Source organism: Ammospiza caudacuta, chromosome 15 (genome assembly GCF_027887145.1).
Source record: "Ammospiza caudacuta isolate bAmmCau1 chromosome 15, bAmmCau1.pri, whole genome shotgun sequence".
Lineage (NCBI taxonomy): Eukaryota > Metazoa > Chordata > Aves > Passeriformes > Passerellidae > Ammospiza > Ammospiza caudacuta.
The window spans coordinates 10,304,121-10,330,903 of NC_080607.1; the positions used below are offsets into that span (position 1 = coordinate 10,304,121).

Below are 26,783 nucleotides of genomic sequence, written 5' to 3' on the forward strand. Positions count from 1 at the left end.
CAGATGGTTTTGATTTTCTTCTTTAAGGCTTGGTACCATGAGCAGCATTACAGTCTTGCAAACAATGCAAGTCAAGGTTCAACTTGATCATACAGCTCCTTTCTTTTCCCAGACTCACACTTTATTTCTTCCATTAAAAACCTTGTGCAGTGTTTCAGTGTTCAAACAGTTAAAATTCCTAGTGACTTTATACACTGTAGTTCTGCATTTCTGCCTGAAAGGGAGAATATATTAAGTGGGACAATTACCTTTTTTTCCATAGATGTTTTGCAAGTGTCTCTGTGCTGCAGTCTTGTGTCTCAGTCAATTCCAGGCGATGCAACAGAAATGCCTTGGTAGAGTAGCTTGTTTGTGTCTCCCCTGAACTGCATCTTCCAGCACTGCAGTGGCTTTATAGCTGTGAAGGAGCAAACTGCTTGTTCTGCTTCATGGACACACTGCCAGCTAACATGAGACTCCCTAATGTCTCCTACTGACTGTGGTCTACAAAGCTGAATGCTGCTTATTTTAATTCCTACTTCATCTGGTTGCAAAATCCCCATCTTGGCTCGGAAACTGAGTCAATTTGATATGGAAATTGTTGGTGGGACATGAATAAGGAAGCCCAAGATGGCACTAAGTGCTTCAAAATGTAATTTTGGACTCTTTGAAACATCTTTTTCTTTATGAAGATCAGTGAAATGCCTCTCTGAAATCTAGAAATAATGAGTTTGTCTAACAGAATAATGTCTCTTGCACTCATACTCTATGTTTTTTCTTATTGCTAATATCTTGGGACATTATGGCTGAAAACATTGAGCCTAACTTTGTGGTCTGTTGAAAGGGACAGGATTGTTTGCTTCCTCCAGTTTGGACAGTGAAAAGAGACTGATCTGTTTAACTTTGCCAAATCTTTGTTTCCTTTTCTGGTTTTCACATGCCTCAGTATTTAGTTGGCAAAATGTTCCAGGGAATAGCTTTCATATCTTTGTTTAGTTGATAATCTTTTTCTGTCTTAGAAGGCTCAATAAGGATATTGAGTTGAGACTGAATAACATCCTGCATTTGAGTCCACACAGGCATTTCAGTTTTTAAGTCTATTTGAAAGTGCTGGAAGCTACAGTTGTTTTTACTCAAAACCTCAGAGAAACAAAATGAACTTTGAGCCGTTGAAATTGAACTTGATGTTTCTTGAGAAATGGCAAATGTGTAGACATTGAATTACTCTCCTCACACTGTCTGTGAGTATTCAGAAAATGACACATCTCAAGCCTTTGCTGTCTTGTGATGGCAGCACATTCCATGTAAGACGTGCCCATTTTGCAGATGATTATTTCTTAAAACTTAGCTGTTGCTGGTTTCCAAGAAACTTCATCTTTGATAGTAGAACTGTGTTTCTTTGCTTCTTTTTGTAGTCCACCACGTATTAAAGATGAACCAGATGATGATGGGTTTTATGCATCTCCTAAAGAGGACTCCAAACCCCTGAAGAGACCTCGGGAGGATGATGAGTAAGTAGCGTGGGTGCTGGTGACTTGGATGTTTGCCTTTGGTTTTAAAAGGAGAACATTGAGGGAGCAGGTGGAATTTCAAGTGATCATCACTGACTTTTTGAGATGGGTACTGGAGGTCTGGGACCAGACTCCCCATGCTGTTACAAGTTCTCTGAGCAGGGCAGGGATAGTATTTGTGCTGTGCAAAGCAAAATGCCACTGCCTGCTTCTGCAGATGCTGCTGTGAAATGTTGTAGAACTAGTAAATAAAAAAGGAAAACGCCAGAAGGCAGGTAAAGACTGATGAGGACTGTAAAACAGAAATGTGAGCATGTGGTATTAACGTAGCTAAGTGGCTGCAGTGGTTTCTGTTGGGCAAGGAAATGACTGCTCAAGAGGTAGAAAATGCACTGTCAGCCTGTTTGGAGGCAGGGAGAGGTTTGCCTGCACTGCCTGGCGTGGTTTGCCTGGAGTCTCAATGTGTCACAAGTTATGCTGAGGCTTGTTGTCTCCCAGAGAAGCACGCATGATGTTTTCCTGACACAGGAACCCTCTGAAATACAAGTTCAGCTCCGTCTCACTGGGATCTGCTGCTGTGCCCATCCAGCTCTTCGGGGTAGTTTGTCCTTATTAGCAGGCAGGAGTTAAAGGCCGGGAAGGGTTTCACCATGGTGGCACTCCATCCCTACAGCTCTCATTTCCAAGAGACATGGGTGGGACATCTTTTGTGTAATCACTTGCTGCCTTCTGCTAGCTTTGTATGACTTCCCCTCTCACATCTGCCATGGAAAGATTAAGAGTTGGGGTGTTGCTGTACGTTAGGGAGTGTTCTGTCTGCATAGAGCTCAAGAACAGTGACAGTAAGGTTGAGTGCCCCTTGCATCAAGGGGAAGGCTGGTAATGCAGATAATCCTGCTGGGAGCCTTGTTCCAGCCCACCCAACCAGGATGAAGAGGTGGATGAACTGTGCTGTGAGTGTCTGGCTGACATTTCACCACTGCCAGCTCTTGTTCTTGTGGGAGACTTTAACCTGCTGGATACCTACTGGAAACTCAGCACAGCAGAGAGGAGGCAGGATGGGAGGTTCCTGGAGTGTGTGGAAAAGAACTTTCTGTCTCAGTTGGTAAGGACAGCTGTGGCCTTACAGGGGTAGCACCCTGCTGGACCTGCTGTTTACAAACAGAAGTGCAGGTGGGAGATGTGGTGGTTGGAGACTGTCGTGGGCATCAGTGGGCTGAGACCACCAGCATGATGTTCTACAAGACCAAGTGCCACTTTTGACACTTTGACCACAACCCTCTGCAGTGCTGCAGGCTGGGGGCAGAGTTGCTGGAAAGTGCCCAGCAGAAAAGGCTCTGGGGATGGTGCTCAGCAGCAGCTGAACAGGAGCTCAGGTGGTGAAGAAGGCCAATGGCACGTAGCCTGTATCAGGAATAGTGTGGCCAGCAGGACCAGAGAGGTGATTCTGCCCCTTTACTGGGCACTGGTGAGGGCACCTCAAGTTCTGGGCCCCTCAGTTCAGGAGGGACATTGAGGTGTGGGAGGAAGTGCAGAAGAAGGCAGTGGAGCTCAGGAAGGGTCTGGAGCACCAGTCCAATGAGGAGCAGCTGTGGGGGCTCAGCCTGGAGAAGAGAAAGCTCAGGGGTGAATCACTCTCCACAACTCCCTGACAGGAGGGTGCAGCCAGGTGGGGGTCAGGCTCTGCTCCCCTGGAACAAGGGATAAGACAATGTCTTGAGCTGCACCAGGGTAAGTTTAGGTTGGACATTATGAGGAGTTTATTTACAGAAAGGGTGATTAGACATGGAATGGGCTGCCCAGGAAGGTGGTGGAGTCACTGTTCTTGGAGGTGTTCAAGGAAAGACTGGACGTGGCACTCCGTGTCCTGCTCTGGTTCACAAGGTGGTGTTGAGTCATAGGTTGGACTGGATAATCTCAGAGGTCTTTTCCAGCCTCACTGGAAATGAGGTTGTGTTTATGTAATTTGCCAGTACTCAATTTCACTATTGTTTGAACTAGTGGGGGGTGCAAAGAGTGAGTCTTGTGGGCAAGATCCCAGACTGATGACTGGAAAGAGAGCTGGGATGGAACATGCCAATAAGGTTATACCCATTTATCCCATCCCATGGAATCACTGAGTGGCTGCTAATGCTTTTGAATTGATTCTTCATTGAGGAAGATGTTTGTTTCAGCAGTGAAACTTGTGGAGAGGTATTGATAATAACATCTTGTAGGTTTTCTAGGCTGTTGTGCTGGATTGGGATTATTGAGTCTTCTGAAAGAGCAGAGTATAAATTATATTCTTTAGAAGTTAAAAATGCCAGCTATGCTGCAAGCTTGTGCACGTAAACTTTGTCTATGGTTTCTCTTTACTTTTAATGGAAAATGGATCAATTTCATCAGCAAATCTTTTTGTTCTTAGTGCTGACTACAAACCCAAGAAAATCAAAACAGAAGACATCAAGAAAGCAAAGAAAAGGAAACAAGAGGAAGAAGAGGTAATGTGACAGATGAGTTTATTTTTATCATAAAGAAGAGCCAGGCTATTTGGTGTGGGATTATGCAGAGCAGGGGGAATCTGATTTTGTCTGGAACAGAGCTGTGTGTGGCAGATCCCCACTTAGGGTGCACATGTTAACTTATCTGAACTGTACTTTATAAAAATTCAGGGAAACTTTCTTTCCAACCCTTAAAACAATGGGTGGAGAAGATGCCTCCAGGACATGAACTTCCAGGCTGTTCAGGCAATTCACAGTCCTTCTGTTAAGGAGCTGGCAGGGGGCAGGGGAGCCTTGCTCACCACATGTGGTAATTGCACAGATGATGTGGCAGGGTTCAGAGGCAGGGGAGATGGAAAAGAGATTACATGCTAGAAGGAAGCAAAAAGCATTTAGATGGAGCCTAGGTGGAAATTTCTTTGGAGAGGGACTTGGAAAAGGTTAGCCATAATTTGAGACTGACAAACTACACATCTAGCAAAGGCACCCTTGTGAGGCACATGTTGCAGCACCTCTGGGCAATGGGGTTAATTCTTCCCTTCAAAGGAAGTGTCCCTACACTGAGCATGCACCAGGATAATCCCAGAAGCTGCCTGACCATGGTGGTTGTGCTCTGCAGCATTGCCAGACCAGACACAGCAGTACAGGCCAGGGAGGAGGTTCTGTAACACAACAGTTCCCTTCCCATGGCCCAGACTTGCCCCCTATCAGGTGATAACTGGCTGTGTGCATTCAGCATTTCCCTAGTGTAAAGTAAAAGAATTTGCCTGAAAACTTGAGTGCGACCATCAGCAGACTTTGACTTAATGGGATGATCTAAGAGCACATTTATGTGGTGAAGGCCCAGGAATTCAGCTCTTATATACCCCAAGAGAGAGTCTTGTAGTTTTAACACATCTTTTCAGGGGAGGGGGGGGAAATACACTAGCTTGTTCTAACAGGATCTTACTCATTTTGCAGGACAGCAAAGCAAAGAAAGTCAAGAGCAAAGATAAGAAAGTCCCTGAAGCAGACAAAAGAAAGAAGCCGAAAAAAGAAGAGGAGCAAAAATGGAAATGGTAACTATATATAGTCAGTGCTGTAGGCTCCCATCTGCACCTGGGCTTGCCTGTACCTCCCATGCTGGCTGAATAAGCACATCTGGCTTTCTCTTCTGTTGATTCATGAGGATTTGTCCTGAATAATTGGCTTACTTTCTGGTAAGCTCTAAATAAATATCTCATTCACTGTGTTCATCCTCTGAAGTAGAAGTGATATCCCTAAACCAGGAAATAAGTGTTTTGTTGGGTTGTCTGGGTTGTTGTTTGTTTTTTCTTTTTTCCTATCTGTGTCATGTAGAGGCTGCTATAATGATCAGATACCAATATTCCTGTGCCCAGAAGCTGCTCTGTGCTGAAACTCTTCAGAGCAGTACAAAAACTTGGAGGCTTGGGGGTGTCAGCAGGAATATATTAATAGGTGCAGGTGGATTAAGGAATATATTAATGTGTGCAGATGTGTTAAGCAGTATTCTAGTAGAGTTCCATAGAGGTACAGCATGAGTGGGTGCCAGCTGTGCCTCTCAAAACTGCTCCTGCCTCTGGCACAAAAATGAGACTTGATCAAGTGTCCAGTTAGTTCAGCCTGTTTGACAAATGATTTCTGAAAATGAGTTTTAAATGAAAAACACTTTCTGTCTTGCCCAGGATCCTTAAGTAACATCACTGAAGTTGTACTTTCACCCACACTTAAAGTTTTTTAGAGCCTTTTTTAAGTCTGACCTTTGTGGTTCATTTGGAAGACAGACCTGTGATGCATCAGTAGTGCTCTGTGTAAGAAACCTGCTGGATTTTTTTTTAACCCTCCATAGTAATTGAAGCTGTTATTTCTAGATTTGAGGGAGCTACCATTTTGTGTGTTTTGAAGTTTTGGCCTTAGTACTTCCCTCATTTTAGTGCATATGTACTTCTTGAAAGCATGTGTGTTTTCTGCCCACTTGTAATGTATTTTTATGACCTTTCAGGGATGTTTCCTTGATCTTTTCTCAGATAATTTGGCTGTTTTTAATAGATCTGTAGAGATGGGGAGAGTCTTTGCAGTCTTCTTCATTCCTTTCAGGTTCAATCCTTTACTCCTTTATTGACACTATTACTGATTCATTCTTAAAAAGAAAAAAAATCTTTTGTAGTGTTTATAGTCTTTACATGTTTCTCTTTAACTGTCACAGCTTCCTCAGAACATCAGCACTTGCAAATCTTTTTCATACTTGAATACTCCCTTTAGAAACTTGGGTTTCCAGCCTCTCCCCAAAACTTCCCCTTTTCCTGAGCAATCCACTTTTTTCTCAAATCCTTTGACAGCATATTTAATGTGCTGTAACATTACCAAACTACAGGGACACAAAGCAACAGGAAGCTACAGAAGGTCTTTTTAAGCCTGTTGTCTTTTTGGCTTTGTCTCAGCTCCCCTTTCTGGTTCTGTCTAACAATATTCTGTTATCCCAGCTCCCTAGCTCCCTTCTGTTGTGGGCTGTATCCTTGAACAGCAGAGCTTTACTGGAAAGCTGTGCTGCTCTCCCCTCCCTTACCTGGGCAGCTCAGGCTCCTGTAGTGGTGTTAAGCCCTGCAGTTTGTGCTTACTGCTGAGGAAAAGTGCCTTGGAAAGCATGTTTTGCAGAATTTGGCACAAGGTAGCTGATTCCTTCTGCTGATGTTCCTGTCATCCATCTGCAGCTCTGTATAGCCTGTCTCTGCTGGACAAGGTTTCATCTGCACTTCACTTGTTTCTCTTAAGGGCATTTTATGTTCCATCTGAGTCAATTTTCTGAGCATCTGATACCTTTTTTTGGCTGCTTCCTCAAGTGCTTGCTGCCTTGAGCATTTTGTTCCTCACTTGTGTGAATGCTTGATGCAGACATCCCCAAGGCACTGGCCTCATTCATCACTGTGTGCAGCTCTTGCCGAGGTCATTTTCATGCCCCATCAGTGTGTGAAAAATGTGATCCAGAAGTGCACCTTAGGAGCACTTCTCCCCCCTTGTGTTACAGCAAGTTCATTTCCTTGAGATAACATATCCCTGAGGTTTGTTCTGGGTTTTTTTTTCCCCCAAGAATGTTCTCTCTTTTCATTCCACTTGAAAGATCTTCTCCAACTTTTCCTTCCTGAGCCACCCTGGCATATTTAGACAGGGTTGATGTGGGATTTAATTAAGAAGCCTTTATGACTGATGAGTTGTTGCTGGAATCAGTAAGCAGCATTCTCCCACAAAATCCTGTGTACGACATTGCTTTAGAACCAGAAACTGCCAAGGGCAGTGGTGCTGTAATGCTTTTCCTGTTTGAAACTAAATGAGGATGAAAAATGAGCTACACTCAGGAGACTCACTTTTATCTTTTGTCTTAATGCTTATGTGTGATGTGTAGGAAGGTGGAGGTGGGATTGGGGATGGTTTGTGGTCTTTTGGGGGCACACTTTCTGGTACTTTTGAGCTTAGAAACTACCCCATGAATCCCATGTTTCCTTGTAGCCTTCCCAGAAGGCACAATGTCCTTCTGCTGTCTATTTAAACTGCTGCCTTTCTAATACTGCTTTTACATGCATCCTTTGTAAAAGAACAGAAAGGGATAGAGGTACTGAATTTCTCACCAAGTAAATACCAGAGGAATAAATTTTAAAAAACAAGAATGACAAACCTGTCCTGAAAAGCAGTAACTACTGTGAATGATGCCCTTATTTTATTCTTACTGGAATAAAATTGCTCATTGTGAGGAAGAAGTTTATTCTGACTGAGAGTGGTTTAGATTTATTTTGCTGAAAGGAGCTTCTGGGTAGAAGAACCTAAGCCTATGTTTGACAAAATATTTATATTTCTAGCTTCTACTTAATAAAAGAAAAACAAAACAAAGCATAACAATCATTAGGAATGTAAATATTTGGAATCTGTGTCAATATTGGTTTCTTCTATCAACATGGTTTACTCAAGCCCTCTTTTCAGCCAGGGACTGAAGTCTGACATGCAGTTCTGTATTGATATCTGGGTTTGGGTGCTTTGCTGTTAAAGCTGTTGAATCTCATCAGAAGTCAAATCCAGTGGTGTGGTTAAAGATGGTGCCTTTCAAACTCCAGCCAGCTGCTGTGTTGCTGCTGCTCCTAAATTGTTGGTATACAGACACAAGTGAAGCATTTTGAGTGTCTTCTAGCAGAAACTCTTGTCTCTGTACAGTGTTTATCTTCCATGCTGTGACTTCTATCTCAGTAGAGATGAAGCAATCAGTCAGTGCATCACAGCTCCTGAGATTCAGGCAATCCATGCACATCCTTCCTCAGCTGCTGTGGCACCTGGAATGGGAATGCTGCTCCTTAGGGCTGACACCAGACAGAAGCTTAAACCCCTCTTTTTTATTGTCATGGCTGCTCAACAAAGTTGTCTGGGCAATTCAGAGACTGAGTGCTGTGACAGGTTAATGGCCTTCCAGCTGATTGATCACTAAGGTGAAATAGCCTTTCCCAGCAGGGAATCCTGTGCCAGCAGCATGTAGCAGTAATGTCGTGGTAATCATGAAAGGAGCTTGGAGGGGAGGAGTGTGGAATCAGTGGCCTGGCACTGGGAACTGGGGGGAGGATCCTGGCCTGGCCAGGACCCTTTTCCCTGCAGATGAATTGCTGACCCTGTTCCCTTGGAATGTGGGATTGGTGGCGCCTGCCTTGCTATGTTGTGATACCAAATGCATCACTTGAAAAGCATTTTTATAGAGCATTTTTAAGGCAAACATGCAGTTTTCTGGGCTGCTCTGTTTTTTATTCAGCTATGCTTTTCTTACTCAGAGAATTGGAATGAATTTAAAATAACAGAGCAGGTTTTAGTCTTTCTTGTCCAAGCAGGTTTGTTCTCATTTAGGTCATAAATGAACATCTGTTTCTTTATCTCTGCCCTTAATGGCATATTGTCCACATCTGAAAGCAGCTGCATAATATACCACAATTGTTTGACTTTGCTGAGCAGGCATCCTGGACCTGATGTTGGATCACAGCTGAAACTAATTTGGCATGATCCTAGCTGGTTTACAGGGCCCAAGTCTTATTTTCTTAAGATCTAAGCAATTTCAGCTGTGTGATTTTGTGAAAAGAGGAGCACATGAGAGGTGAGGAATAGGATGGCATCAGATAATCTGCAGCCCAGTTGTTCTGCTCATGGTTATGACTGTGCTTTTAGAAAAAGGAAAAGAAGGAAAAAAAGAAATTAAATAGTGATAGTACATTGAGTATTTGTTGGTGGTGTGTACCTGGCAAAGCAGTGATTTCTTGCTGGTTTAGCATACTCTCCTACCCATACAGTAATAAAATGAAGATTGGGAGCTTAAAATTGTATTGGTTCATATTTCTGTCTTGAAGGTGGGAAGAAGAGCGCTACCCTGAAGGCATCAAATGGAAGTTCCTAGAGCACAAAGGTCCTGTATTTGCTCCACCATATGAACCTCTGCCTGAAAATGTCAAGTTTTATTATGATGGTGAGTTAATCTGTGTTCCTACTTGCTAGGAAGAGAAATAAACATCTCAGGGTATTGCAGTGTTCTTCTGGGGACTGAAGAGCTGAGGAGGTGGTTGTGTTTTAGTGGTTCACTTAAATCATCTCCTCAGCAGCAAAGTGAGGTCTGTGGATGGAAAGAAATTTACCTGAGCCTGCTGAATTCTGCTCACTGAAGTGACACAGGGATTGAACCTGCTCTCAGTCCCTTATGGGGTGAATCTCTCAGGTTCCTTAGCAGAATGAGGGTGTCTGATGCCTCAGACTAGCAGTGACCAGTGGAGTATGTAATTGTAGCTGCCTCATCACTGGTCACCTTTAGGCTTGCTCTTGTTTTCCTTAACCTCATGAGCTGCAACTTCCATCATCCGTGGTGAAATTCATCATCATTTGGTGGCATGAGTGAAATAAAAGACAATTGAATTTGGGTACAGATGATTAGGGTCTTGTAGGAATGAATGGGATGACCCTGGTCTCAAGGACACAGCCCTCTCATGTAAGTTATGGTCCCATTCCCTGACCACTGCCTGTGGTAGAACTAATTGGTGTGGGATTTAAGTATCCTGAGCTGCCTGGCTGCTAGAGGCTCATGTGGAAGGGATTATATGATGTGATGCCTGTTGGAGCCTGGACTTGATGACCTGTGTGTTTCCTTTCTGTGATCATGTTAAATGAAGGATCAAATTAACCCAGGATTGAATTAAGTGGGAGGTATTTGAATGGATGAAAATGTAATTTTTGGTGATGGGGACATCTGCACATGGAACTCTTCCAGGAGCAACGTGCTGTTTTCATGTGACATGACACAGTGTTTTGAAATACTGAGGAATAGGTGGCATTACATTTTCAGCAGCAAAGTAGTGAAATAAATACGCTGTAGCCTATTAAAGGCCATCTCCAAGCAAGTAGCACAGTGATCAAGGGTGTCTGCAGCCTGCTTTCTTAGGGTTTGATAAGAACTGATGCAAAGTTGGAAATTGTTTTCCTATACTGAAAAATGCATGATCTCTCCTGTTGTCTAGAGAAGGGGAGGGGCAGACTGCACTGTGCTATCCCTTGGTGCAGACAGCAATAAGCTCCTCATCTCTCCAGCCATCTATTTCTCAGAGCCTCTGCAGGGATTTCTGCAAACTCTGCCTCTGTCATCACAGAAATTCATCAATAAGCTGAACAGTCATGGGCTGGGCAGGGAGGGGGTCTGGCAAATAAAGACATCCCATAAGTCTTCCTTGAGAAACTAGGCAAAAAATCAGATGTCTGATTTACACAGCAGCTGCTGAGAGCCTCTGTCTGTGCTCACAAGGCATTGTCTTACTGCAAGATTATCCCAGGGTGATTTGTAGAGCCCAGTAATGAGGCTGTGGCTGGCCAGCAGCCGGCTCACACTGGAGGAATCTGTCCCTGGCTTAGGGATTCACTGCCTGCTTTCATCTCACGTAAAAACTGGGCACCTGGGGCTCTTGGAAGTGCCTGCAGTACTGACTCAGGGAAGGAGCTTGAAATGCCAGAGCCATCCTTTTTCAGTGCCTGTGGGTTAACCAGTCACTGCTCATAGGTGGCTCTGACTTGCACATTTTTCTGTAGATGGGGCAAGGTAAGAGCGTGGCACTTGCAGTCATGGCCATGGGGGTTTTTCCGCTTGTTTTATCCCCTGATTGCTCTCTGGTTTTCAGTTTTAAATCAGGTAACTAGTATTCATGCCTCTGCAATAAATCCTTTCTTTACCAGCTCTGTCACTAAAAGCCTTTTCAAACCTTTGTGAAAAATAAAAGGAAATTATTTTCAATGAAATATATTCTAAAGTGATTAGATAAAGGTGTCTGAGCCTTCAGCTAGCTGGGAAAAATATCAGACATTTTAGCCCCATAACATGTTACTAACGCGATAGCCTCTGTTAAGCTGAAATTGCAGCCTGGAAAAACAGTTTCCCTTGCTGTCTCTCCCTTCCCCCATTTCCTGTTATAAGCAAACAAATGCTGTATTTTAGGTTACAGCTTAAAAATTGGCAGAGTTAGTGTTGGTTTAATTTGATTGTGGAATATTCTCAGATCATTGGGAGGATGTTTTGCTAAGTCCTATTTTACAAGGCTTTATAGATCTTAAGGCTTTTTAGCTGACTCTCATGCTTTAATTTTAGAGATGATGCAACTTTTGAAAATATGTAGTAAACCCAAAGCATGGTAATTTTTTTTTTCCAAGAGCACAGATTGAACAGTTTCCTGTGTTCACTTGTGTGCAGTAAAATGGTTGTTAAAAATCCCCAGGTATTGACATCCAGGCATTGGAATTTTAAATATTTCTTGCAACTAAACTAGCTGGAGACATGAGCTGCATGCAGAATCCTTCAGAGGGATCACTGGCACCCCACATTTTATCAGGAATGCAGTCAGGACCAAAAAATGCTCAATAGGAATGTTAGATGTTGAATGCACAGCCTCAGTGCAGCAGCAGCCTCTTTCCCTTGTGCTTCATTCTCCCCTTGCAGCCGTTCCACTTTGTGCTGCAGTCATGCAGAGAAGCTGGAATGTGACCCCTCCATTCACTGACAGCTCAGTCTTTCTTAAAAATGACTGCCTTGTGAGCCTGCTTTGGAGAGGCAGGAGTGCATTCCCACAGCAGAGGGAACAATTAGCAGAACCCTGACACGTTTCCTTGCAATGAGGGAGAGTTCAATATTTGGCATCTCCCTCCAGCCTATTTGCAGAGTATCCAGAGGAAGGGCTCTTCCTGCCTACAAGTAGCTAAAGGCTGGAAGGGCTGTTCCAAGGTGGAGTCTGTCTGTGCATTGAAAAGGAATACAGAGACTGTTTTTCCCACATGTCTGAGTGCTGGAATATGAAATTTAATAAAATCTCTGCCTTTTGGACATCAAACAGCAGTGCCTCCCCAGGAGCACGCCCAGCACGGGGGTGGCTCAGCAGAGGGCTTCCTGCAGCAGGCCTTTCCCCCTTCCTGCCCTGCAGCCCAGGCCTGCCTCACATCAAGTTGCTGTTGCTTTTTTTTAATGTTTAGATTCCAGAGGAAATTTTTTTCAAAATGTTTGTGGTGGAAGTCAAGCAATTGTGCTCCTCTGCTTCCTTTGTCCATTCAAGTTGCTGTATTATGTAACATCTCAAGACAAACTTCTCTGTAGTAAAAATATAATACTTTAGGGTAGTTACTGTGTTCTCTTTATGACTTTGATTCCTGTTTACCATTTTCTTTAAGAAGAAAACCTTTCTTTGTAGGTAAAGTCATGAAGCTGAGTACCAAAGCAGAAGAAGTTGCCACATTCTTTGCAAAAATGCTTGATCATGAGTACACTACTAAGGAGATCTTCAGGAAAAACTTCTTCAAGGACTGGAGAAAGGTATGCACATGGTCCTGGGCTGCAGGATATGGCTGTGAACATGGCCAGTCTCCTCAGCACTGACCAGAGAAAAGGGGCTGCTCTTCCATGCACATGAAAGTTGGCTTGAGGCAACTAAATGCTGCCTCAGACTGTAGCTGTGAATTTTCCCATTTATCCTGTAGTTTCACCAGGAAGGGCCCTACCATAAATGCCTTTCTCAACCAACAAAGTCAGGTTCCTGTGTTGCAGCACCATGGGGTGTACTGACTTGCCTGTTAATGCCTTGTGTAAAAATCAGATTTGCTGCAAGGAAACCCCTTCCAAACAGAGATGTTCACTTCAGTCATCAGCCATAACAGCAAGCCTCAGATAAGTTTGGAGCAGTTTTCCTGGATATATTTCTGGGTTTTTCTCCCCATCCCTCAGCAGTCCCAGTCAGGGTGTGGGAGTTCTTTGGAAAGTGGTGCAGCATTGCCCAGTGCCTGGGGACATCAGAACCCTGCAAGGCTCCTTGGGATCTGCTGCTTGTCCTTCCCTCTTTTACCTCAGCTGGAGCGAGCCTGTGCAAGAATTTGGGGATTCCTGGGGGGGTTATTGTGAGAACCTGCCTGTGGTTCCTGTTTAGGCTGCCTGGAGTAGGGTAAGCTCTGCTGTGCATGAAAATTTTGTGTGTGTGTGTAAACTTAAAGCACTGCTTTCCTTCTGCAAGGAAATGACCTCTGAAGAGAAGAGCACTATCACCAACCTCAGCAAGTGTGACTTCACCCACATGAGCCAGTATTTCAAAGCTCAGTCAGAAGCTAGGAAACAGATGTCCAAGGAGGAAAAACAGGTACCAGTGGGAATTCTAGGAGGCTTCATGGTTGTAAACATCTTTGTGCAGTCATTCCCCTTGCTGTGCATATGTCAGTGTTTTTCACCAGCTTTCAGATTATTGCTTCCATGTGAGCTGTGCAGCTCAGGTAGGGCAGAGCACTGTGTTTACAGCTGAATCTTCATCCTGACTTGAAGTGATATTGGTAGGGCTGATCCTGCTTAGGGAAAGTTAAGTCAGTAACTGCTTAAGTTAAGTAACTGCTTAAGTCAATAAAGAGAATCAGAGGTGCTGCCTCTGGGCTCACTGGTCCCTGGGAAATAATGAGCAGTGGATAGTCAGTTAAAGATGGCTTAGATCAGGATGGTGGAAAGGATGCAGCAATGCCATTGGTCAATAAAATGAGAGAAGAAATCTTAAACATCAAGTAATGCTGTTTTTTGAATAAAAAATGAATTTTATTATCCATCAGCATGGCTACATGTCTCGTAGGTTAAGAATTAAATTAACTGCAGTGAATGTTGGAAGGTGGAAACTTTCCCCAAGTTCTCAGCTTGATCTTCTGCAATGCTCTAGTAATTGTTCTTTGAATGAAGGGCCTGGCAGCTTGGAATTAACAGCCTTTGGGATCAGAGGGATCCCATCAGAATGGAGAGCCCTTGTCTTCCTGCTGTTTCTGTTTGATAAATGTGAGCAAGCCCTTCAGTTCCTGTCCATGGTGGCTCTTAAAAGGGAGCAGAAGTGGCTTTTTCTGTTTCTTAGCTGGTGCAGCAGTGCTGTCTGTGGGTCAGATGTTTTATTTTGAGCTGCAGTGTTTTTATTTTTCCTGCTATATAATTAGAGTTCAGGCACAGAAGTATGCAGTGAAATCTCAGCACATTCTTTCTTAGAAGACTGTGTTCTGCTTGTGAAACCATTTGCTGACACAGGCTTGACATGCAGCAGCCTGGAGACATTCCTTTGCCTGCTTTCTGATGCTGAGTTCAAACACTGAAGTCTTTTATACACAGAATTTTTATACATAAACAACAAGACAGGAAGTCCAGTAGATGTCAAATGCTCAGTATAAAATGTAAAATAGCAGTACTGTGCTGGGGGTACCCTTGAAGCTGAGAGATATGGATAGAGATACACCCCTCTATTGTGGCAAAATTGTAGCTGCCTTCACCAGCACTGATCTGTTTCCCTCAAATACACCTTTTCAGAGTTTTCACACATTCTTTCCCCTTTTCCAGTTTGTGCTTTGTGCATTTTATGAATGCTTTTCTGGCCAGTGTAATGCACTTGACATGATGGGGATCTGGTTTTTGGTTGGGTCTTCAGCATTAGTGTAGTGCAAATACAAAAATGTTTCAAATCTTGCCATATAAAGATGCGTGGGGTGCTGCTTGTGCCATATCATCTTCGCTTTTGGCTTTTCCCAGAAAATCAAAGAGGAGAACGAGCGGCTATTGAAGGAGTATGGGTACTGTGTGATGGACAACCACAAGGAGAGGATTGCCAACTTTAAGATTGAGCCGCCAGGTCTGTTCCGAGGCCGTGGGAACCATCCCAAGATGGGGATGCTGAAGAGGCGCATCATGCCCGAGGACATCATCATAAACTGCAGCAAGTGAGCCCTGCATGCTTCACACCCTGCCTTTGCTTTCTAGAGCTCATTTTTAAAACCCTCTGTGAATTAATACTCAAACATGTAGGATTAGGGATGCAGCTTATCTTGTTCTCATATGGATAAGAAACTGAGTCATACAAGCAAAGACTGAGCAAGGCAATCATAGGTTTCTTGTAGAACTTTTTCAACATATTTTCTTCCTCACGCCTACAGCCTGCATCTGCCTAAAGTGCCTTTCCTGCTACTCTTTCCAGAAAATAATTTTCTTATACATAGGTTGCCCTACCTTGTCTTCCATGATGTTGAAGGCTAAGGTTTGGTGGGCTTTTCTTCACTCTCTCTAGTCCTTATAAGTGTCCACACTATTCGTGTTCACAAATCAAAACTGGTCCTAGCAATTACAGTATAATTCTTCAGCAGGTACATGTTAGTAGCAATTACATTCCTGATCTTTGTTCAATTTTATTTACTTGGTTTCCTGCTTGTGGAGATAATGCACTTCTGTTGCCTCAGTTCCTTTCCCTGCACTTTCTTTGCATAAGTTTATTACCTTCTCTATTTTGATGCTGGTGGGATTTTCTTTAACTAACTTTTATCATCTGTTTTGTGATTCTCTGTAGGGATTCCAAAATCCCTGCCCCTCCACCAGGACACAAATGGAAGGAGGTTAGGCATGATAACAAGGTGACCTGGCTGGTGTCATGGACTGAGAACATCCAAGGCTCTATCAAATACATCATGTTGAACCCTAGCTCAAGAATTAAGGTAAAGATCCAGTTAAAAAAGCAAAACTGAAGCAATTTTGCTGGTCATATTTCCAAGAAGCAAATGTAGCTCATGGTTAGGAGAGAGATAAGGGGTAAAGCTGTATCTGGCTGTTTCATTCTGCAGTGGTTGAAAAACATAGGGAAGCTTCTGTGCTTCTGTTCCCCCTTGAAAAGAGAGGATCCAGTTACTGCCCAGGAGAGCAGGTGAAATCTGGAAAAAGTCTCCTGAAAAGCATCGTGTCATTTCTAGTAGGAATGCTTCAACCTGTGTAAACCTAAAAGGAAGCAATTTATCCAAGAGCAGTCTTGCTCTGGTGGATATTTCACATACATTTGGCCTTAACTTCCCCTGTGTGGTGTTGCAGTGAAGTTCTAACCATGGGTTGTTAATTAGTTGTTTGTAAAATTAAAAACCCAGCCAGGCTCCTGGCTGAGAAGGCTGATGAGGAGCTCATGACTGAAGGAAAATAAACTCCTGCTGTGGGAGCAAATACCCAGTCTGTGGATCAAGTCCATAAAAGCAAGAATTTAAGCTCCTTTCATGCAGTCTTTTTCTGAGAGATTTTTTTTCCTGGACTGGAAACAAGGAGTTTGTCCTACAAATACAGGAGGAAAAATATCTCTATTCCTTGTGAATTCCTGCCCTCTTTTTGCTGTGTCTTGAATATATAATAATGATGATGAACTGTTGATGTTGCTTTTGCCTTTTATGGGTATTTAATTACACAGCTGAAAGAACATAAGTGCCATCTGAATAAAGCAAAGGAAACCATTTGTATTTTGAGAAGCAGGGAAGATGTGTTCTTTTGTGTCTCTCTCTAGTTGCTTCCATGGAAGTATTTAATATCATGGAAATCTGAATGACCTGCAGCTGTGTGGCAGCACAGTGTGAGGCTGAGCTGTGCAGCAGCAGCATCTCAGTGCTTTTGTACAGCAGGACTGTTTGCCACACATGGGCTTGCAAAGCCTTGAGATGCAGATTGGAGCTCATCCTCTGCCTGCTCTGTAGTGCTGACTCTGTTCCAACTTCCCTGCAGGGTGAGAAGGACTGGCAGAAGTACGAGACAGCTCGGAGGTTGAAGAAATGTGTAGATAAAATCCGGAATCAATACCGAGAAGACTGGAAATCCAAAGAGATGAAGGTTCGGCAGAGGGCTGTGGCACTGTACTTCATTGATAAGGTGAGGCTCCTTCCTTGGCTCCTCTCACCCTCCCTGTCCTGCTGGGAATACTTGGGAATGCTGTGTGTTTGTCTTGAAGGCAGAATTGAGCCCAGTTACTGAGGTGTCCTGAGACTTCCTGGTGGGCAGGCTCCTTTTCCTTCCCATTACCTGGAATCCAGAGCAATGCACTATTGTACTGAACACAGCTATTTCAGGCAGCATTGTTTAGTTCAGGCAAAACTCACAGCCTGGTTCCAGAATCACCCAGTTGGATTAGTGGGAAGTTTGTGTGGGCCTCCAGCTGCTTCAGTTTTCCTGTTGGGAATTTCTGCTGGTTTGTCACCTCTTCAGCATGAGGTCACAGTTGTGAGGTTTTGTAATTATGCTAATTTCTTCACCACAGCATAAAGAAAACTGCAGTTGTGTTGATGCATTTAAAGCAACATAAAACCAGTTCCCAGAGAGCTGCTCCCTAGTAGCATATGGTGTCTTGACTAAAAAAGGTTTTCTTCAAAATGGTTTGATGTAGACTAGGGACCTTGGATGTGAATAATTCTGGTTTCATATGACCACTGAAGATTTCAAAAGTTAGAAATTGTTTTAGCCAGCACTGTGGTTTTATGCAGCCAAGTGTAGCATTTAGATAATTTACACAAGCCAATATTTATATAACCTGTATGCTATTTGAAATATATTTAGTGTGCAGTGAATAGGTTGGATCATAGAAGATGAACAACTGAACTGTATGAATTGTTTCAAGTTGAATTCACATGGAAGTCAATTTGATTTTTAAAAACTGCCACACTTTTTGAAATTAATTTCCATTACTCAGACCTGTCTCACAGTTTGAGCTACTTAATGAGCAAAAGTTAGTAAAGCATCCTGGCTTAAACTCTTTAAAAAAAAAAAAGGAGATACTCTCCTCTGGACCCTGCTGTTTTAAGCCAGTATCTGAAGGTTTGCAGCATCTCTTTATTCTGGGGACAGTTTGAATTCCTTACCTCTCTTGTCTTGATACAAATGTAGCTTGCCCTGAGAGCTGGTAATGAAAAAGAAGAAGGAGAGACAGCTGACACCGTGGGCTGCTGCTCTCTGAGAGTAGAGCACATCAAGCTGCATCCTGAGCTGGATGGGCAGGAATACGTGGTTGAGTTCGACTTCCTCGGCAAGGATTCCATCCGATACTACAACAAGGTCCCTGTGGAGAAGAGGGTAAGGCACTCCACAAGCACATACATACACTGAATAGCACAGAGGTGTGGTCAGCACAGTCTGCATGCCATTAACAGGTTGCTTTACCACTGCTCAGATACCAAGCCAGAAAATAAGTCAGTCAGTGTGACATCCTTGTGGTGTGGCATAGCCCAGCAGATGAGATGTTCAGACATCTTGCAGCTCTTCCCTGTGGTCTCAGTGTGAGGAGTTGATGTACAGAAGTGTAACAGCTGTGTTAGACAAGCTTCCTGGGTCTCATTTCTCATCATCAGAGTTGGTTTTGTCACCTGTAGATGCTGGAGTTGCCCGTGTGATAAGTTACAGCATAAACGGTTGTGAAATGCTGCTGGCACTGGCAGAGCAGCAGTTTGATTGGGGCTTTGATAATAGACACCTCTCTCACAGTGGTTTGGGTCACGTTGGAGCTGAGCCCTCACAGATAGATCTTGATCTTGGCTGCTCCAGAGCCTGTGGAGAAGGTGCACTGATAGCTCTGGCCTGTGAACTTGGGTGTCTGCCAGCCAAGACTTCTTATGCCATGTCAGTTCTTTTACTTCTGCTATCCACCAGTTTCAAATCTGCTGTGATTTTGGCCTCATTTCAGAATGAATCCCTATCCAGCAGCATGAACCTGGAGGGCACTACGCAAAAATTTTTTTGTGGGTGTAACAACTTTGCATCTGGCCCACAACTCTGTGGTCTGAGATACCCTGTGTATAATACTGTGGAATTTCATGACAGCCAGCAGTAAATGTTGGTGCCTTGAGGAGCAAAACAACTGGAAAAAAAAATGAAACTACTGCTGCTCTAGAAATTAATGTGTGCTGGAATTCTTGGTTCCCTTGTAAAGAAGAAAACATATTTTTCTATTTAAATTTATTGGTATCTCTTGGTATTTTTTCAGTTCTTAAAATGGGCAGTTGAGTATTGTGGAACTAGAAATCTTTGTATATTGGCTGTCCATAGAAGAATGTGCGTTGTTGAGAAGCTGGAGAATTGGAGCATGCAGAGCTGGGATCTGTGGTCTCTGTTATAATCAAAGATGCTTTGATTATTCTCCCTACCCCAGTGGGACATGTTTGGGATGAAATTGTATGAAACAATGCAGCAGGGTTGGTTTCTTGGAGCTTCAATCCATGGGAAATGGCTCAGGAGTCTCTTGGGCACGAGTAATAATGGAGAGTAAGGAAAAGGCAGCAGCTTGGGGGTCTCTTTCTCTGTTAGGCAGTTACACCAGAGCAGTTAAGTCTCCTGACTGTAATTTTGATCCAAAGGATGATGAGGGCATCTTGTTGCTGAGGAGGAACCTGCAGCACAGGCATTGCATTGAGAGATGGGTCTTTGCCTGCTGGGAAGTAACATCCAGCATCATCACTGTTCGTGAAAGCAGTTTAATGGCTCCCTGGCAGTCCTGCTTTCAGACAACTTTGTACTGCCCAGTGCTGTCTGGTCTGTGTGCCTGACATTCCTGGTTTTGTTTTCCTGCAGGTGTTTAAGAATCTTCAGCTGTTCATGGAGAACAAGCAGCCTGAGGATGACCTTTTTGACCGCCTCAATGTAAGCACAGAGTTCATGGTGAGGGTGGTGGAGCATCCTGAGCAGGCTTGCTCTGCACCAGGCAGTAACAGCTGCTCTGTTCCAGAAATGGTTTCAGTGGAAGTTTTCTTCCAGAGCACCTCAAAGCAGTGAGGGTCTGTCTCAGCCTGGTGTCTGAATTGTTCACTGTGCCCACAGGTTCCCAAAGCAGAGGGCCTTGGTCCTGCTGAGCCTGCCTGGCTCTGACCTGGGGAGGTTTTTTCAGAGCTCAGAGATGATGAATGTGTGAGGTGACAGATTTTCACATCCCTGTCTGCACACTCGGCTCTGTGGGAGCACTGTGGTGGTCCAGGCACGTTTATTGTTGTTGGAAACCAAAACCTCCGCACCAAAAAAATCTTTTTTGGCCACTTGTGGTACTTGTTTCCAATGTAATACTTGTTGGTTCTTTGTTCACTTTTGCTGTGGTTTCAGTCATGCTGTGGCTATTCTGTTGTGGTCAGCTCTGAGTGCACCAGGTCTCAGCCATGGATCCTGAGGTTTCACAAACACTGTGGTCATTGCTAGTGCTCACTGTCGTCTCCTTTCTGCTTCTTTAGACCAGTATCTTAAATAAACACCTTCAAGACCTTATGGAGGGGCTGACAGCCAAGGTATTCCGTACTTACAATGCCTCCATCACGCTACAGCAGCAGCTCAAGGAGCTCACGAATCGTAAGTCTTGTTCCTGAAGCTGTGAGGGGAACAGATCTTACCCTGCAAAACAGATCTGGCTTCCTTGGCTGAGCCACAAGCTGTGTATCTGTTCACCACTTCCTTGTAACAGTTCTCCCAGTGCAAATGTCAGGCAGCTGAGGTCTCTGACCAAAAATCTGCTGTAAGACAGTATTTTAAGGTAGTTGAGCAGAACACAACTGACTTGTGAGCACACCAGGGTGTGCTTTCCAGGTTATGCCTATCCTTAACCAGATCTGTTTGCTTTCTGTTAGCTGTCAGGTGCTGTAGATGACAGGCAAGGCAGGTGCATGTGTAACAGCCCCATCTTTGATGCTGCTCATGCACAACCCCTGTGAGCAGTGCTGCCTTGCCCTTTGCAGCTTTACCAAGTGGGCACATTGCACCTGTGAAGCCCAGTGGTGTCCTGGGCAGGGTGGTCCTGCTGTCCCCTGCTCTGGCTGTGCTTCCCCTCTGTTGAGTTGAGGTGGTGTCAGTGGTGATGAGGAACATCCAGAGGGAGTTTGGGGCTGGGATGGAAGTGGCCAGCTTGGGACTGTAATTGGAGTGCAGTGTTGAGACTGGACAGAGGGAGGGGAAGGTTGGTTCTGCAGTGGCTGTGGGACACTGGCTGTGGCACCACACCCCAGAGAACTCAGGTGTTCACCACTCTCCTGTCCTTCACAGCGGATGACAACATCCCAGCAAAGATCCTCTCCTACAACCGTGCCAACAGAGCGGTGGCCATTCTGTGTAACCACCAGAGAGCTCCGCCCAAAACCTTCGAGAAGTCCATGATGAACCTGCAGAGCAAGGTACCTCCCTCTGCCCAGCTCTGAGGGCTCCTGCATCTCAGGAATCGGCATTCTTTTCCCTTGGGGTGGAAGCAGGGCCTGCTTTTCCCTGTCGGGAGTTGGTGTGCATCAGATATGGGCCTTCCAGTGAGCTGGAAGGGGCTTCTCTGAGTTGTCTTTTACCTGTAAAGAACAAGGTCAGGCCCTTTTTCTGCCCTTCATCTTATAGCTGTGTGTTCTGCTGCCTTTGAAATTTGAGAGCAGCAGTCTCTGTGTCCCCTAAAGAACCTGGAGTGGGCAGCCACCCCTGTTGTGTGAATCCCAGGCCATTGTCAGTGGTATATAGTACATTATGCCCCTCTGACTTGACCTCTTCCTTTGCAGATTGTTTCTGGTGAAGGCCATGAGGTCCAAAGGGGTTAGGTCTGTTCCTGGTCTGGTTTTAGAATAACCTTCACAATAAGGAGTTCTGGTTTGGCACTGCAGTGTCCCCTGCTTCCATAACACCTAACATGGCTGCCATCACCCTAGATCCTAGAGCTTGGGGATGTTTAAGGGGAGTGGTTGAACAGGGGCTGCAAAATGCTGAATTTCCCTGAATCCCAAACTTAGTGAAGTAGAACTGCCTGAGGCATTAACACTTTGCAGTGTGTAGGATTTGGGGCCGATTCCTACTTGAGGGATCAAGGATCATTCTTCCATCAGAGAGCTGGTAGTGGTGATGGGATACAGTGAAGGCAAACAAGCTGCTAGGACGGGTTTGTTGGCCAGACCAAGCCAATTCCTCAGCCTGCATGGTTGTAGCTGTGTGAGAAAGCTCCCAGCACCAGCTTGTCTTTGGAAATGAGTGAGGCCCTGTTTTCTGAGGGGGATATCTCACCACACGTGGCTGTGCAGTGCCCAGTGGCCTGACTGCTCTGCAGGAGTGGGAGATTCTGAACGTGGTCACAAAGTGGCTCTCTGGGTCATGCTGCCCAGGGGTGACTGACACAGCTGTCAGCAGCTCGTTCTCAGTGCTGCCATCTGATTTTGCCTCTCCTAGATTGATGCCAAGAAGGAGCAATTAGCTGATGCCAGGAGGGAACTGAAAAGCGCCAAAGCTGATGCCAAGGTCCGGAGGGATGAGAAGTCTAAAAAGTAAGGCTGGTGTTACTGGGCTGAGCAATGCTCCCAGAAGGGGTCCTTTCCTGGCCTGTGATTTGGGAAGGCTTTCTTTTGCCCTTTTCATTCTGTGCATGAAGAAATGGCCACCTTTGGGGTGGTCTGACCTGCAGTTCCTGTCGTGGTCACTCGTGCCCAGCCCTCAGAGCTGAGCCCCTGCCAGTGTTCACCCACCCTGCTGCTGCCCAGGACCAATGTGCAGCAGTGCTGCCTTCCTGGGGAGCCTGGGCTTGCACAGTTAAATAATTAATTAATTGCACAGGCATCTCCCTGAGCTCCCCAGTCCCCATTGGAAGCCCATGGCACAGACCATGTGCTGGGGCTCCGTGTGGGCTCTGCAGAGCAGCCACGGGGGAGCTGAGTTACAGGAGCTCTGGAAGCAGGATCACAGCATGACTTACTGAGGGATAGATGGGCTGGTGTGGGAGTGGGTGTAGCATCAGAACAGTTCAGGCTGTTGCTTCCAACCCTTTAAAACAAAACTGCTGCTTAAGATTCCTGCTCTGCCTCTTGGAAAATGTCAGTTCTTAATTGCATGTGCTGAGTGTGTTGTAGTCACCATCTGTGCTGACACAGCTGACCTGTGTGGCTGGTGGCATTGCTTACCTTGAGCAGAGTCCCTCTAGGTTCCCACAGTGCTGACAGGGCATTAGGAGTTCAGTGCTTTGTTCTTTGCCACCCCAGGACTGTGGAGAGCAAGAAGAAAGCAGTGCAGAGGATCGAGGAGCAACTGATGAAGCTGGAGGTCCAGGCTACAGATAGGGAGGAGAACAAGCAGATTGCTTTGGGCACCTCCAAACTCAACTATCTGGATCCCAGGATCTCTGTTGCTTGGTAAGCCCTGCCTGGGGTGTGCTGGGGTCACCCACCCCACTCTTTCACCTGCAACAAGGACAGGGTCTCTGGCCTTTCCTTTATTGCTAACTCTAACAGCATCTCCTCTCCTGCAGGTGTAAGAAGTGGGGAATTCCTATAGAGAAGATTTATAACAAAACCCAACGAGAGAAATTTGCCTGGGCTATCGACATGGCAGAGGAAGACTATGAGTTTTAACCTGTTTTTATTGAGATGAATTTTATGGGAAAAGGGAGTAGCCTGGTTTTTAGGGAGATTGATAAACTGTGAGCCTTACTTGTCCTTGGATGCTGGGGAAGGGGGAGGAAAGGGGCAAGTGAGCATCAGATAAAACAGCCAACATCTTGCAGAAAGAATAACTTGGAAATATCTTAAAGGAGCTGAGCCAGTTGTCCTATGGACAACTTATTTAAAAATGTTTCAGAGATCCAAATTCTAGCTGTCTGGTTTGTGTGGTTTTTCTCTTGAGGCAGGGCAAGTGGATGGGGGATTTGTCAACCTTCCGCCAGGCAAATTCACCATCACACTGAGAGCGTGGGAATCTTTAGCTACTGTATACAAAATCCAATTATATTGGTGCGTTTTTACAGTTAGGGTTTTGCAATAACTTCTATATTTTAATAGAAAATGGACTCCTTAACCCCTGCCCTTCCCCTCCCCCTCCCGCCCCATTTCAGAATTTAACAAATAAACAAAATTTAAGGAACCCAACGCACCTGTTACAGCTGTCACTATAGTCATGGAAATACCCAAATCTTTTTCAATTTGTCACTTGAAACAGTTGTGGCATTGGAACATGAATTTACAAAAATCCACCACATTTGTTCAGAGCAAATCATGATGGGAAATCGGCCTCCTGACTTGAGTGTTCCTATTTTAAATGTGAATTTTTATTTCTTTTTAATTATTTTAAAATATTTAAACAGTTTTCTTTCTTTATGATCTTAAAGATCGTGTAGGTTTGGGGAGCGGGTGGGGGGAGGGGGCCATGTGATGGAAAGATGTGTGTGGAATTTGAGGACAAGTGAAATTGGAAACAAATGACATTCCCATCACCCTTTGTTCTGAACACGCTCTGTACACTTCCAAGAATTATCTACTTTTTAGGTTTGTCAGACTGTTTTACCTTCCCCCCCCTCCTTTTTTTCTAAGCCCCACTCCTCTCTTTTACTTGAAAGATTTTATTGTGTAAAAAGAAGTTTCACAGGTCAATAAATTTTGAGGGAAATGAGCATTGGTCCAAAAAAGGAAAATAATCAAGATTTTAGGGCTTTTATTTTTTTCTTTTGTAATTGTGTAAAAAAATTTTAAAAATTAAAAAGCAGAATTTTAATGTGAAACCTTTTTTTGCTATAATCATTAGTCTTAGAGGCATTGTTAGCGTAGTGTGTGTGCAAGACCATTTCCTGCAGCCTTTCCTCAACAAGTATCTTCTATTTTTATCATGAATTCCCTTTTAATCAACTGTAGGTTATTTAAAATAAATTCCTACAACTTAACTGAGTGTTGGTGTCTCTGTGTTCTTTCACCTCTGGTCCTGGATGTGAGGCCCCCGCGGTCATTGGATTGGTGGGTGCAATTCCTGTTGCCAGCAGGAATTCCCTGAAGGACGTGCCCATCCCTGCCTTGCTGTGGTTGTGCTGCACCCTCTGTGGTGCCCAGTGTGCCTTTCCATGCAGGCACAGCTCCCAGTTTGCCTTGTCCTGGGAGAAGCCCTGCCCAGAGAGCAGGAGCAGGGGATGGATGCAGTGACCCCAGAGCTGCTCGTCCTGGTTTCTCTGTGCCTTTTACTCAGCCCCAGCCCTCTGCACAGAGCAGGATGGAGGGAGAGCAGCTCCTTCCCCTTCATGGCTGGGAAGGGCAGGTGATGGCAAGGGCAAGGGTGATGATGCCAAAGGTGAAGGCAAGGGCAGGTGATGAGCTGATGGATGCATTCTCCTCCCTGGCGTTGGGAGCAGCCCTGGCCTGGTTCCTTGTGCATTGTGGAGCAGACACAGCCCTGGCTCCTCTGCAGGCACCTCCCCGTGACCCCAGAGCTATGGAGGGCTCCCAAACCCCTCAGGGTGGCTGTGGGGTCAGGCTCGGCCAGCCTGAGCAGGGCAGCCAGCCCTGAGCAGGGCTTCCTGCTGCTCACTGCGATCTTCAGGCACTTTGTTGTGGCTGCACAAAGCTGGAGTTTGGCAGGAGCTGCCGTTTGCTCTCTGGGGCCTTTCCAAGGTGCAGCGGTGAAAATGCCAGAGGAGAGGGAAAGGGGCTCATTGTGCTCCCAGCCTGCCTGTGCCTGAACAATGCAGCCTGTAAAAATATCATTTCTATTTATACAGCCCTCCTTCCCGCCTGCAGACCTGGCCCAATTATCCCCTATCCTACAAACTCCAGTATCTTACACCACTGAGCAGGGAATTGTGGAATGCAGTGGGAAGGGATGTTCTGTCACAGAGGGGTTCCCCCACCCCAGCACTGCTGCTGGCAGATCCACCTCCTCCCTGGGCATGGTGGGGTGCTCTGGCCAGGCTGGGAGAGCTGTGTCTGCCTGGAAGTGCAAGGCCAGGCTGGTGTCCAAGGCTGGAGTGTGTTGTGCCTCTCTGTCAGCGAGGAGGAGAAGGATGTTTAGTGCAAAACCCACCCAGCTCCCTCCCAGCACGGGGAGCACGGGCTGTGTTCTGGCCAGGGGGCTGAGGAGGGTTCAATCGGTGGTTTTGCCTGTGGCACAGCAGGGTGAGGACCACACACCCCACGCTTTCCATGGAGAATTCCCAGAGCCCACTGAGTCACTGTGCAAACAGAGAAATGGCCGCAAACGTGCCACATCCTGTCTTGCATCCCTCGGCTGCTGCAGCACCTGTGCCCGCCTGCCCCGGTGCCACCACCCCCGCAGCACGGCCTGTGTGTGGCAGCCGGGGAAACTGAGGCAGCAGTGCTGAGAGTGCACAAACGTAGCTTTCAACTGCGTCTTGTGCAGCACGAGCCCGGCGGCCAAGGGGAGGTGCAAAACCCTGCAGGATGCAGCCCCATCCCCCTTGAAGCCTTAAGGATTCCAGGGTTGAAAATTGAAACCAGGTGAACGCGATATTAAAAAAGTGTGTGCTCCCTGCGCAACACTGAGGAGCGGGGACAGAGAGCCCGGAGCTGCAGCGGGTTTCTCAGCCAGAGGGAAGAATGCAGTGCCGGGAAGGGGCAGGGGCCGTGCCCAGCCCCGCGGGGAGCGAGCGGCACCGCGCCAGCCCCCGCAGCGCTGCACAGCCCCGGGCGGCTCTGCTCCCCACCCCGGCACAGCAACACCGCGCTGGGGCTGCCAGCGCCGCCTGCCCCCTGCGCCCTCCGCATCCTGCTCCCCGCAGCACCACGG

The 26,783-nt window shown here is 45.6% G+C and overlaps 1 protein-coding gene across 1 annotated transcript in view; it reads left to right on the forward strand.

Moving 5' to 3' along the window:
- The window catches only part of TOP1 (DNA topoisomerase I), a 65,204-nt gene extending 40,266 nt beyond the window's left edge, over window positions 1-24,938 (forward strand). Inside the window, exons 6-21 of the mRNA XM_058814428.1 lie at window positions 1,395-1,490; window positions 3,895-3,970; window positions 4,931-5,028; window positions 9,340-9,455; window positions 12,700-12,821; window positions 13,513-13,635; window positions 15,042-15,229; window positions 15,850-15,994; window positions 17,034-17,177; window positions 18,186-18,371; window positions 19,863-19,931; window positions 20,510-20,624; window positions 21,312-21,439; window positions 22,461-22,555; window positions 23,264-23,413; window positions 23,530-24,938. Of these exons, the coding sequence (XP_058670411.1) occupies window positions 1,395-1,490; window positions 3,895-3,970; window positions 4,931-5,028; window positions 9,340-9,455; window positions 12,700-12,821; window positions 13,513-13,635; window positions 15,042-15,229; window positions 15,850-15,994; window positions 17,034-17,177; window positions 18,186-18,371; window positions 19,863-19,931; window positions 20,510-20,624; window positions 21,312-21,439; window positions 22,461-22,555; window positions 23,264-23,413; window positions 23,530-23,632 (1,954 nt within the window). The 3' untranslated portion in view covers window positions 23,633-24,938. The remainder of the gene's footprint in view (window positions 1-1,394; window positions 1,491-3,894; window positions 3,971-4,930; window positions 5,029-9,339; window positions 9,456-12,699; window positions 12,822-13,512; window positions 13,636-15,041; window positions 15,230-15,849; window positions 15,995-17,033; window positions 17,178-18,185; window positions 18,372-19,862; window positions 19,932-20,509; window positions 20,625-21,311; window positions 21,440-22,460; window positions 22,556-23,263; window positions 23,414-23,529) is intronic.
- The last annotated feature ends 1,845 nt before the right edge of the window (window positions 24,939-26,783 follow it).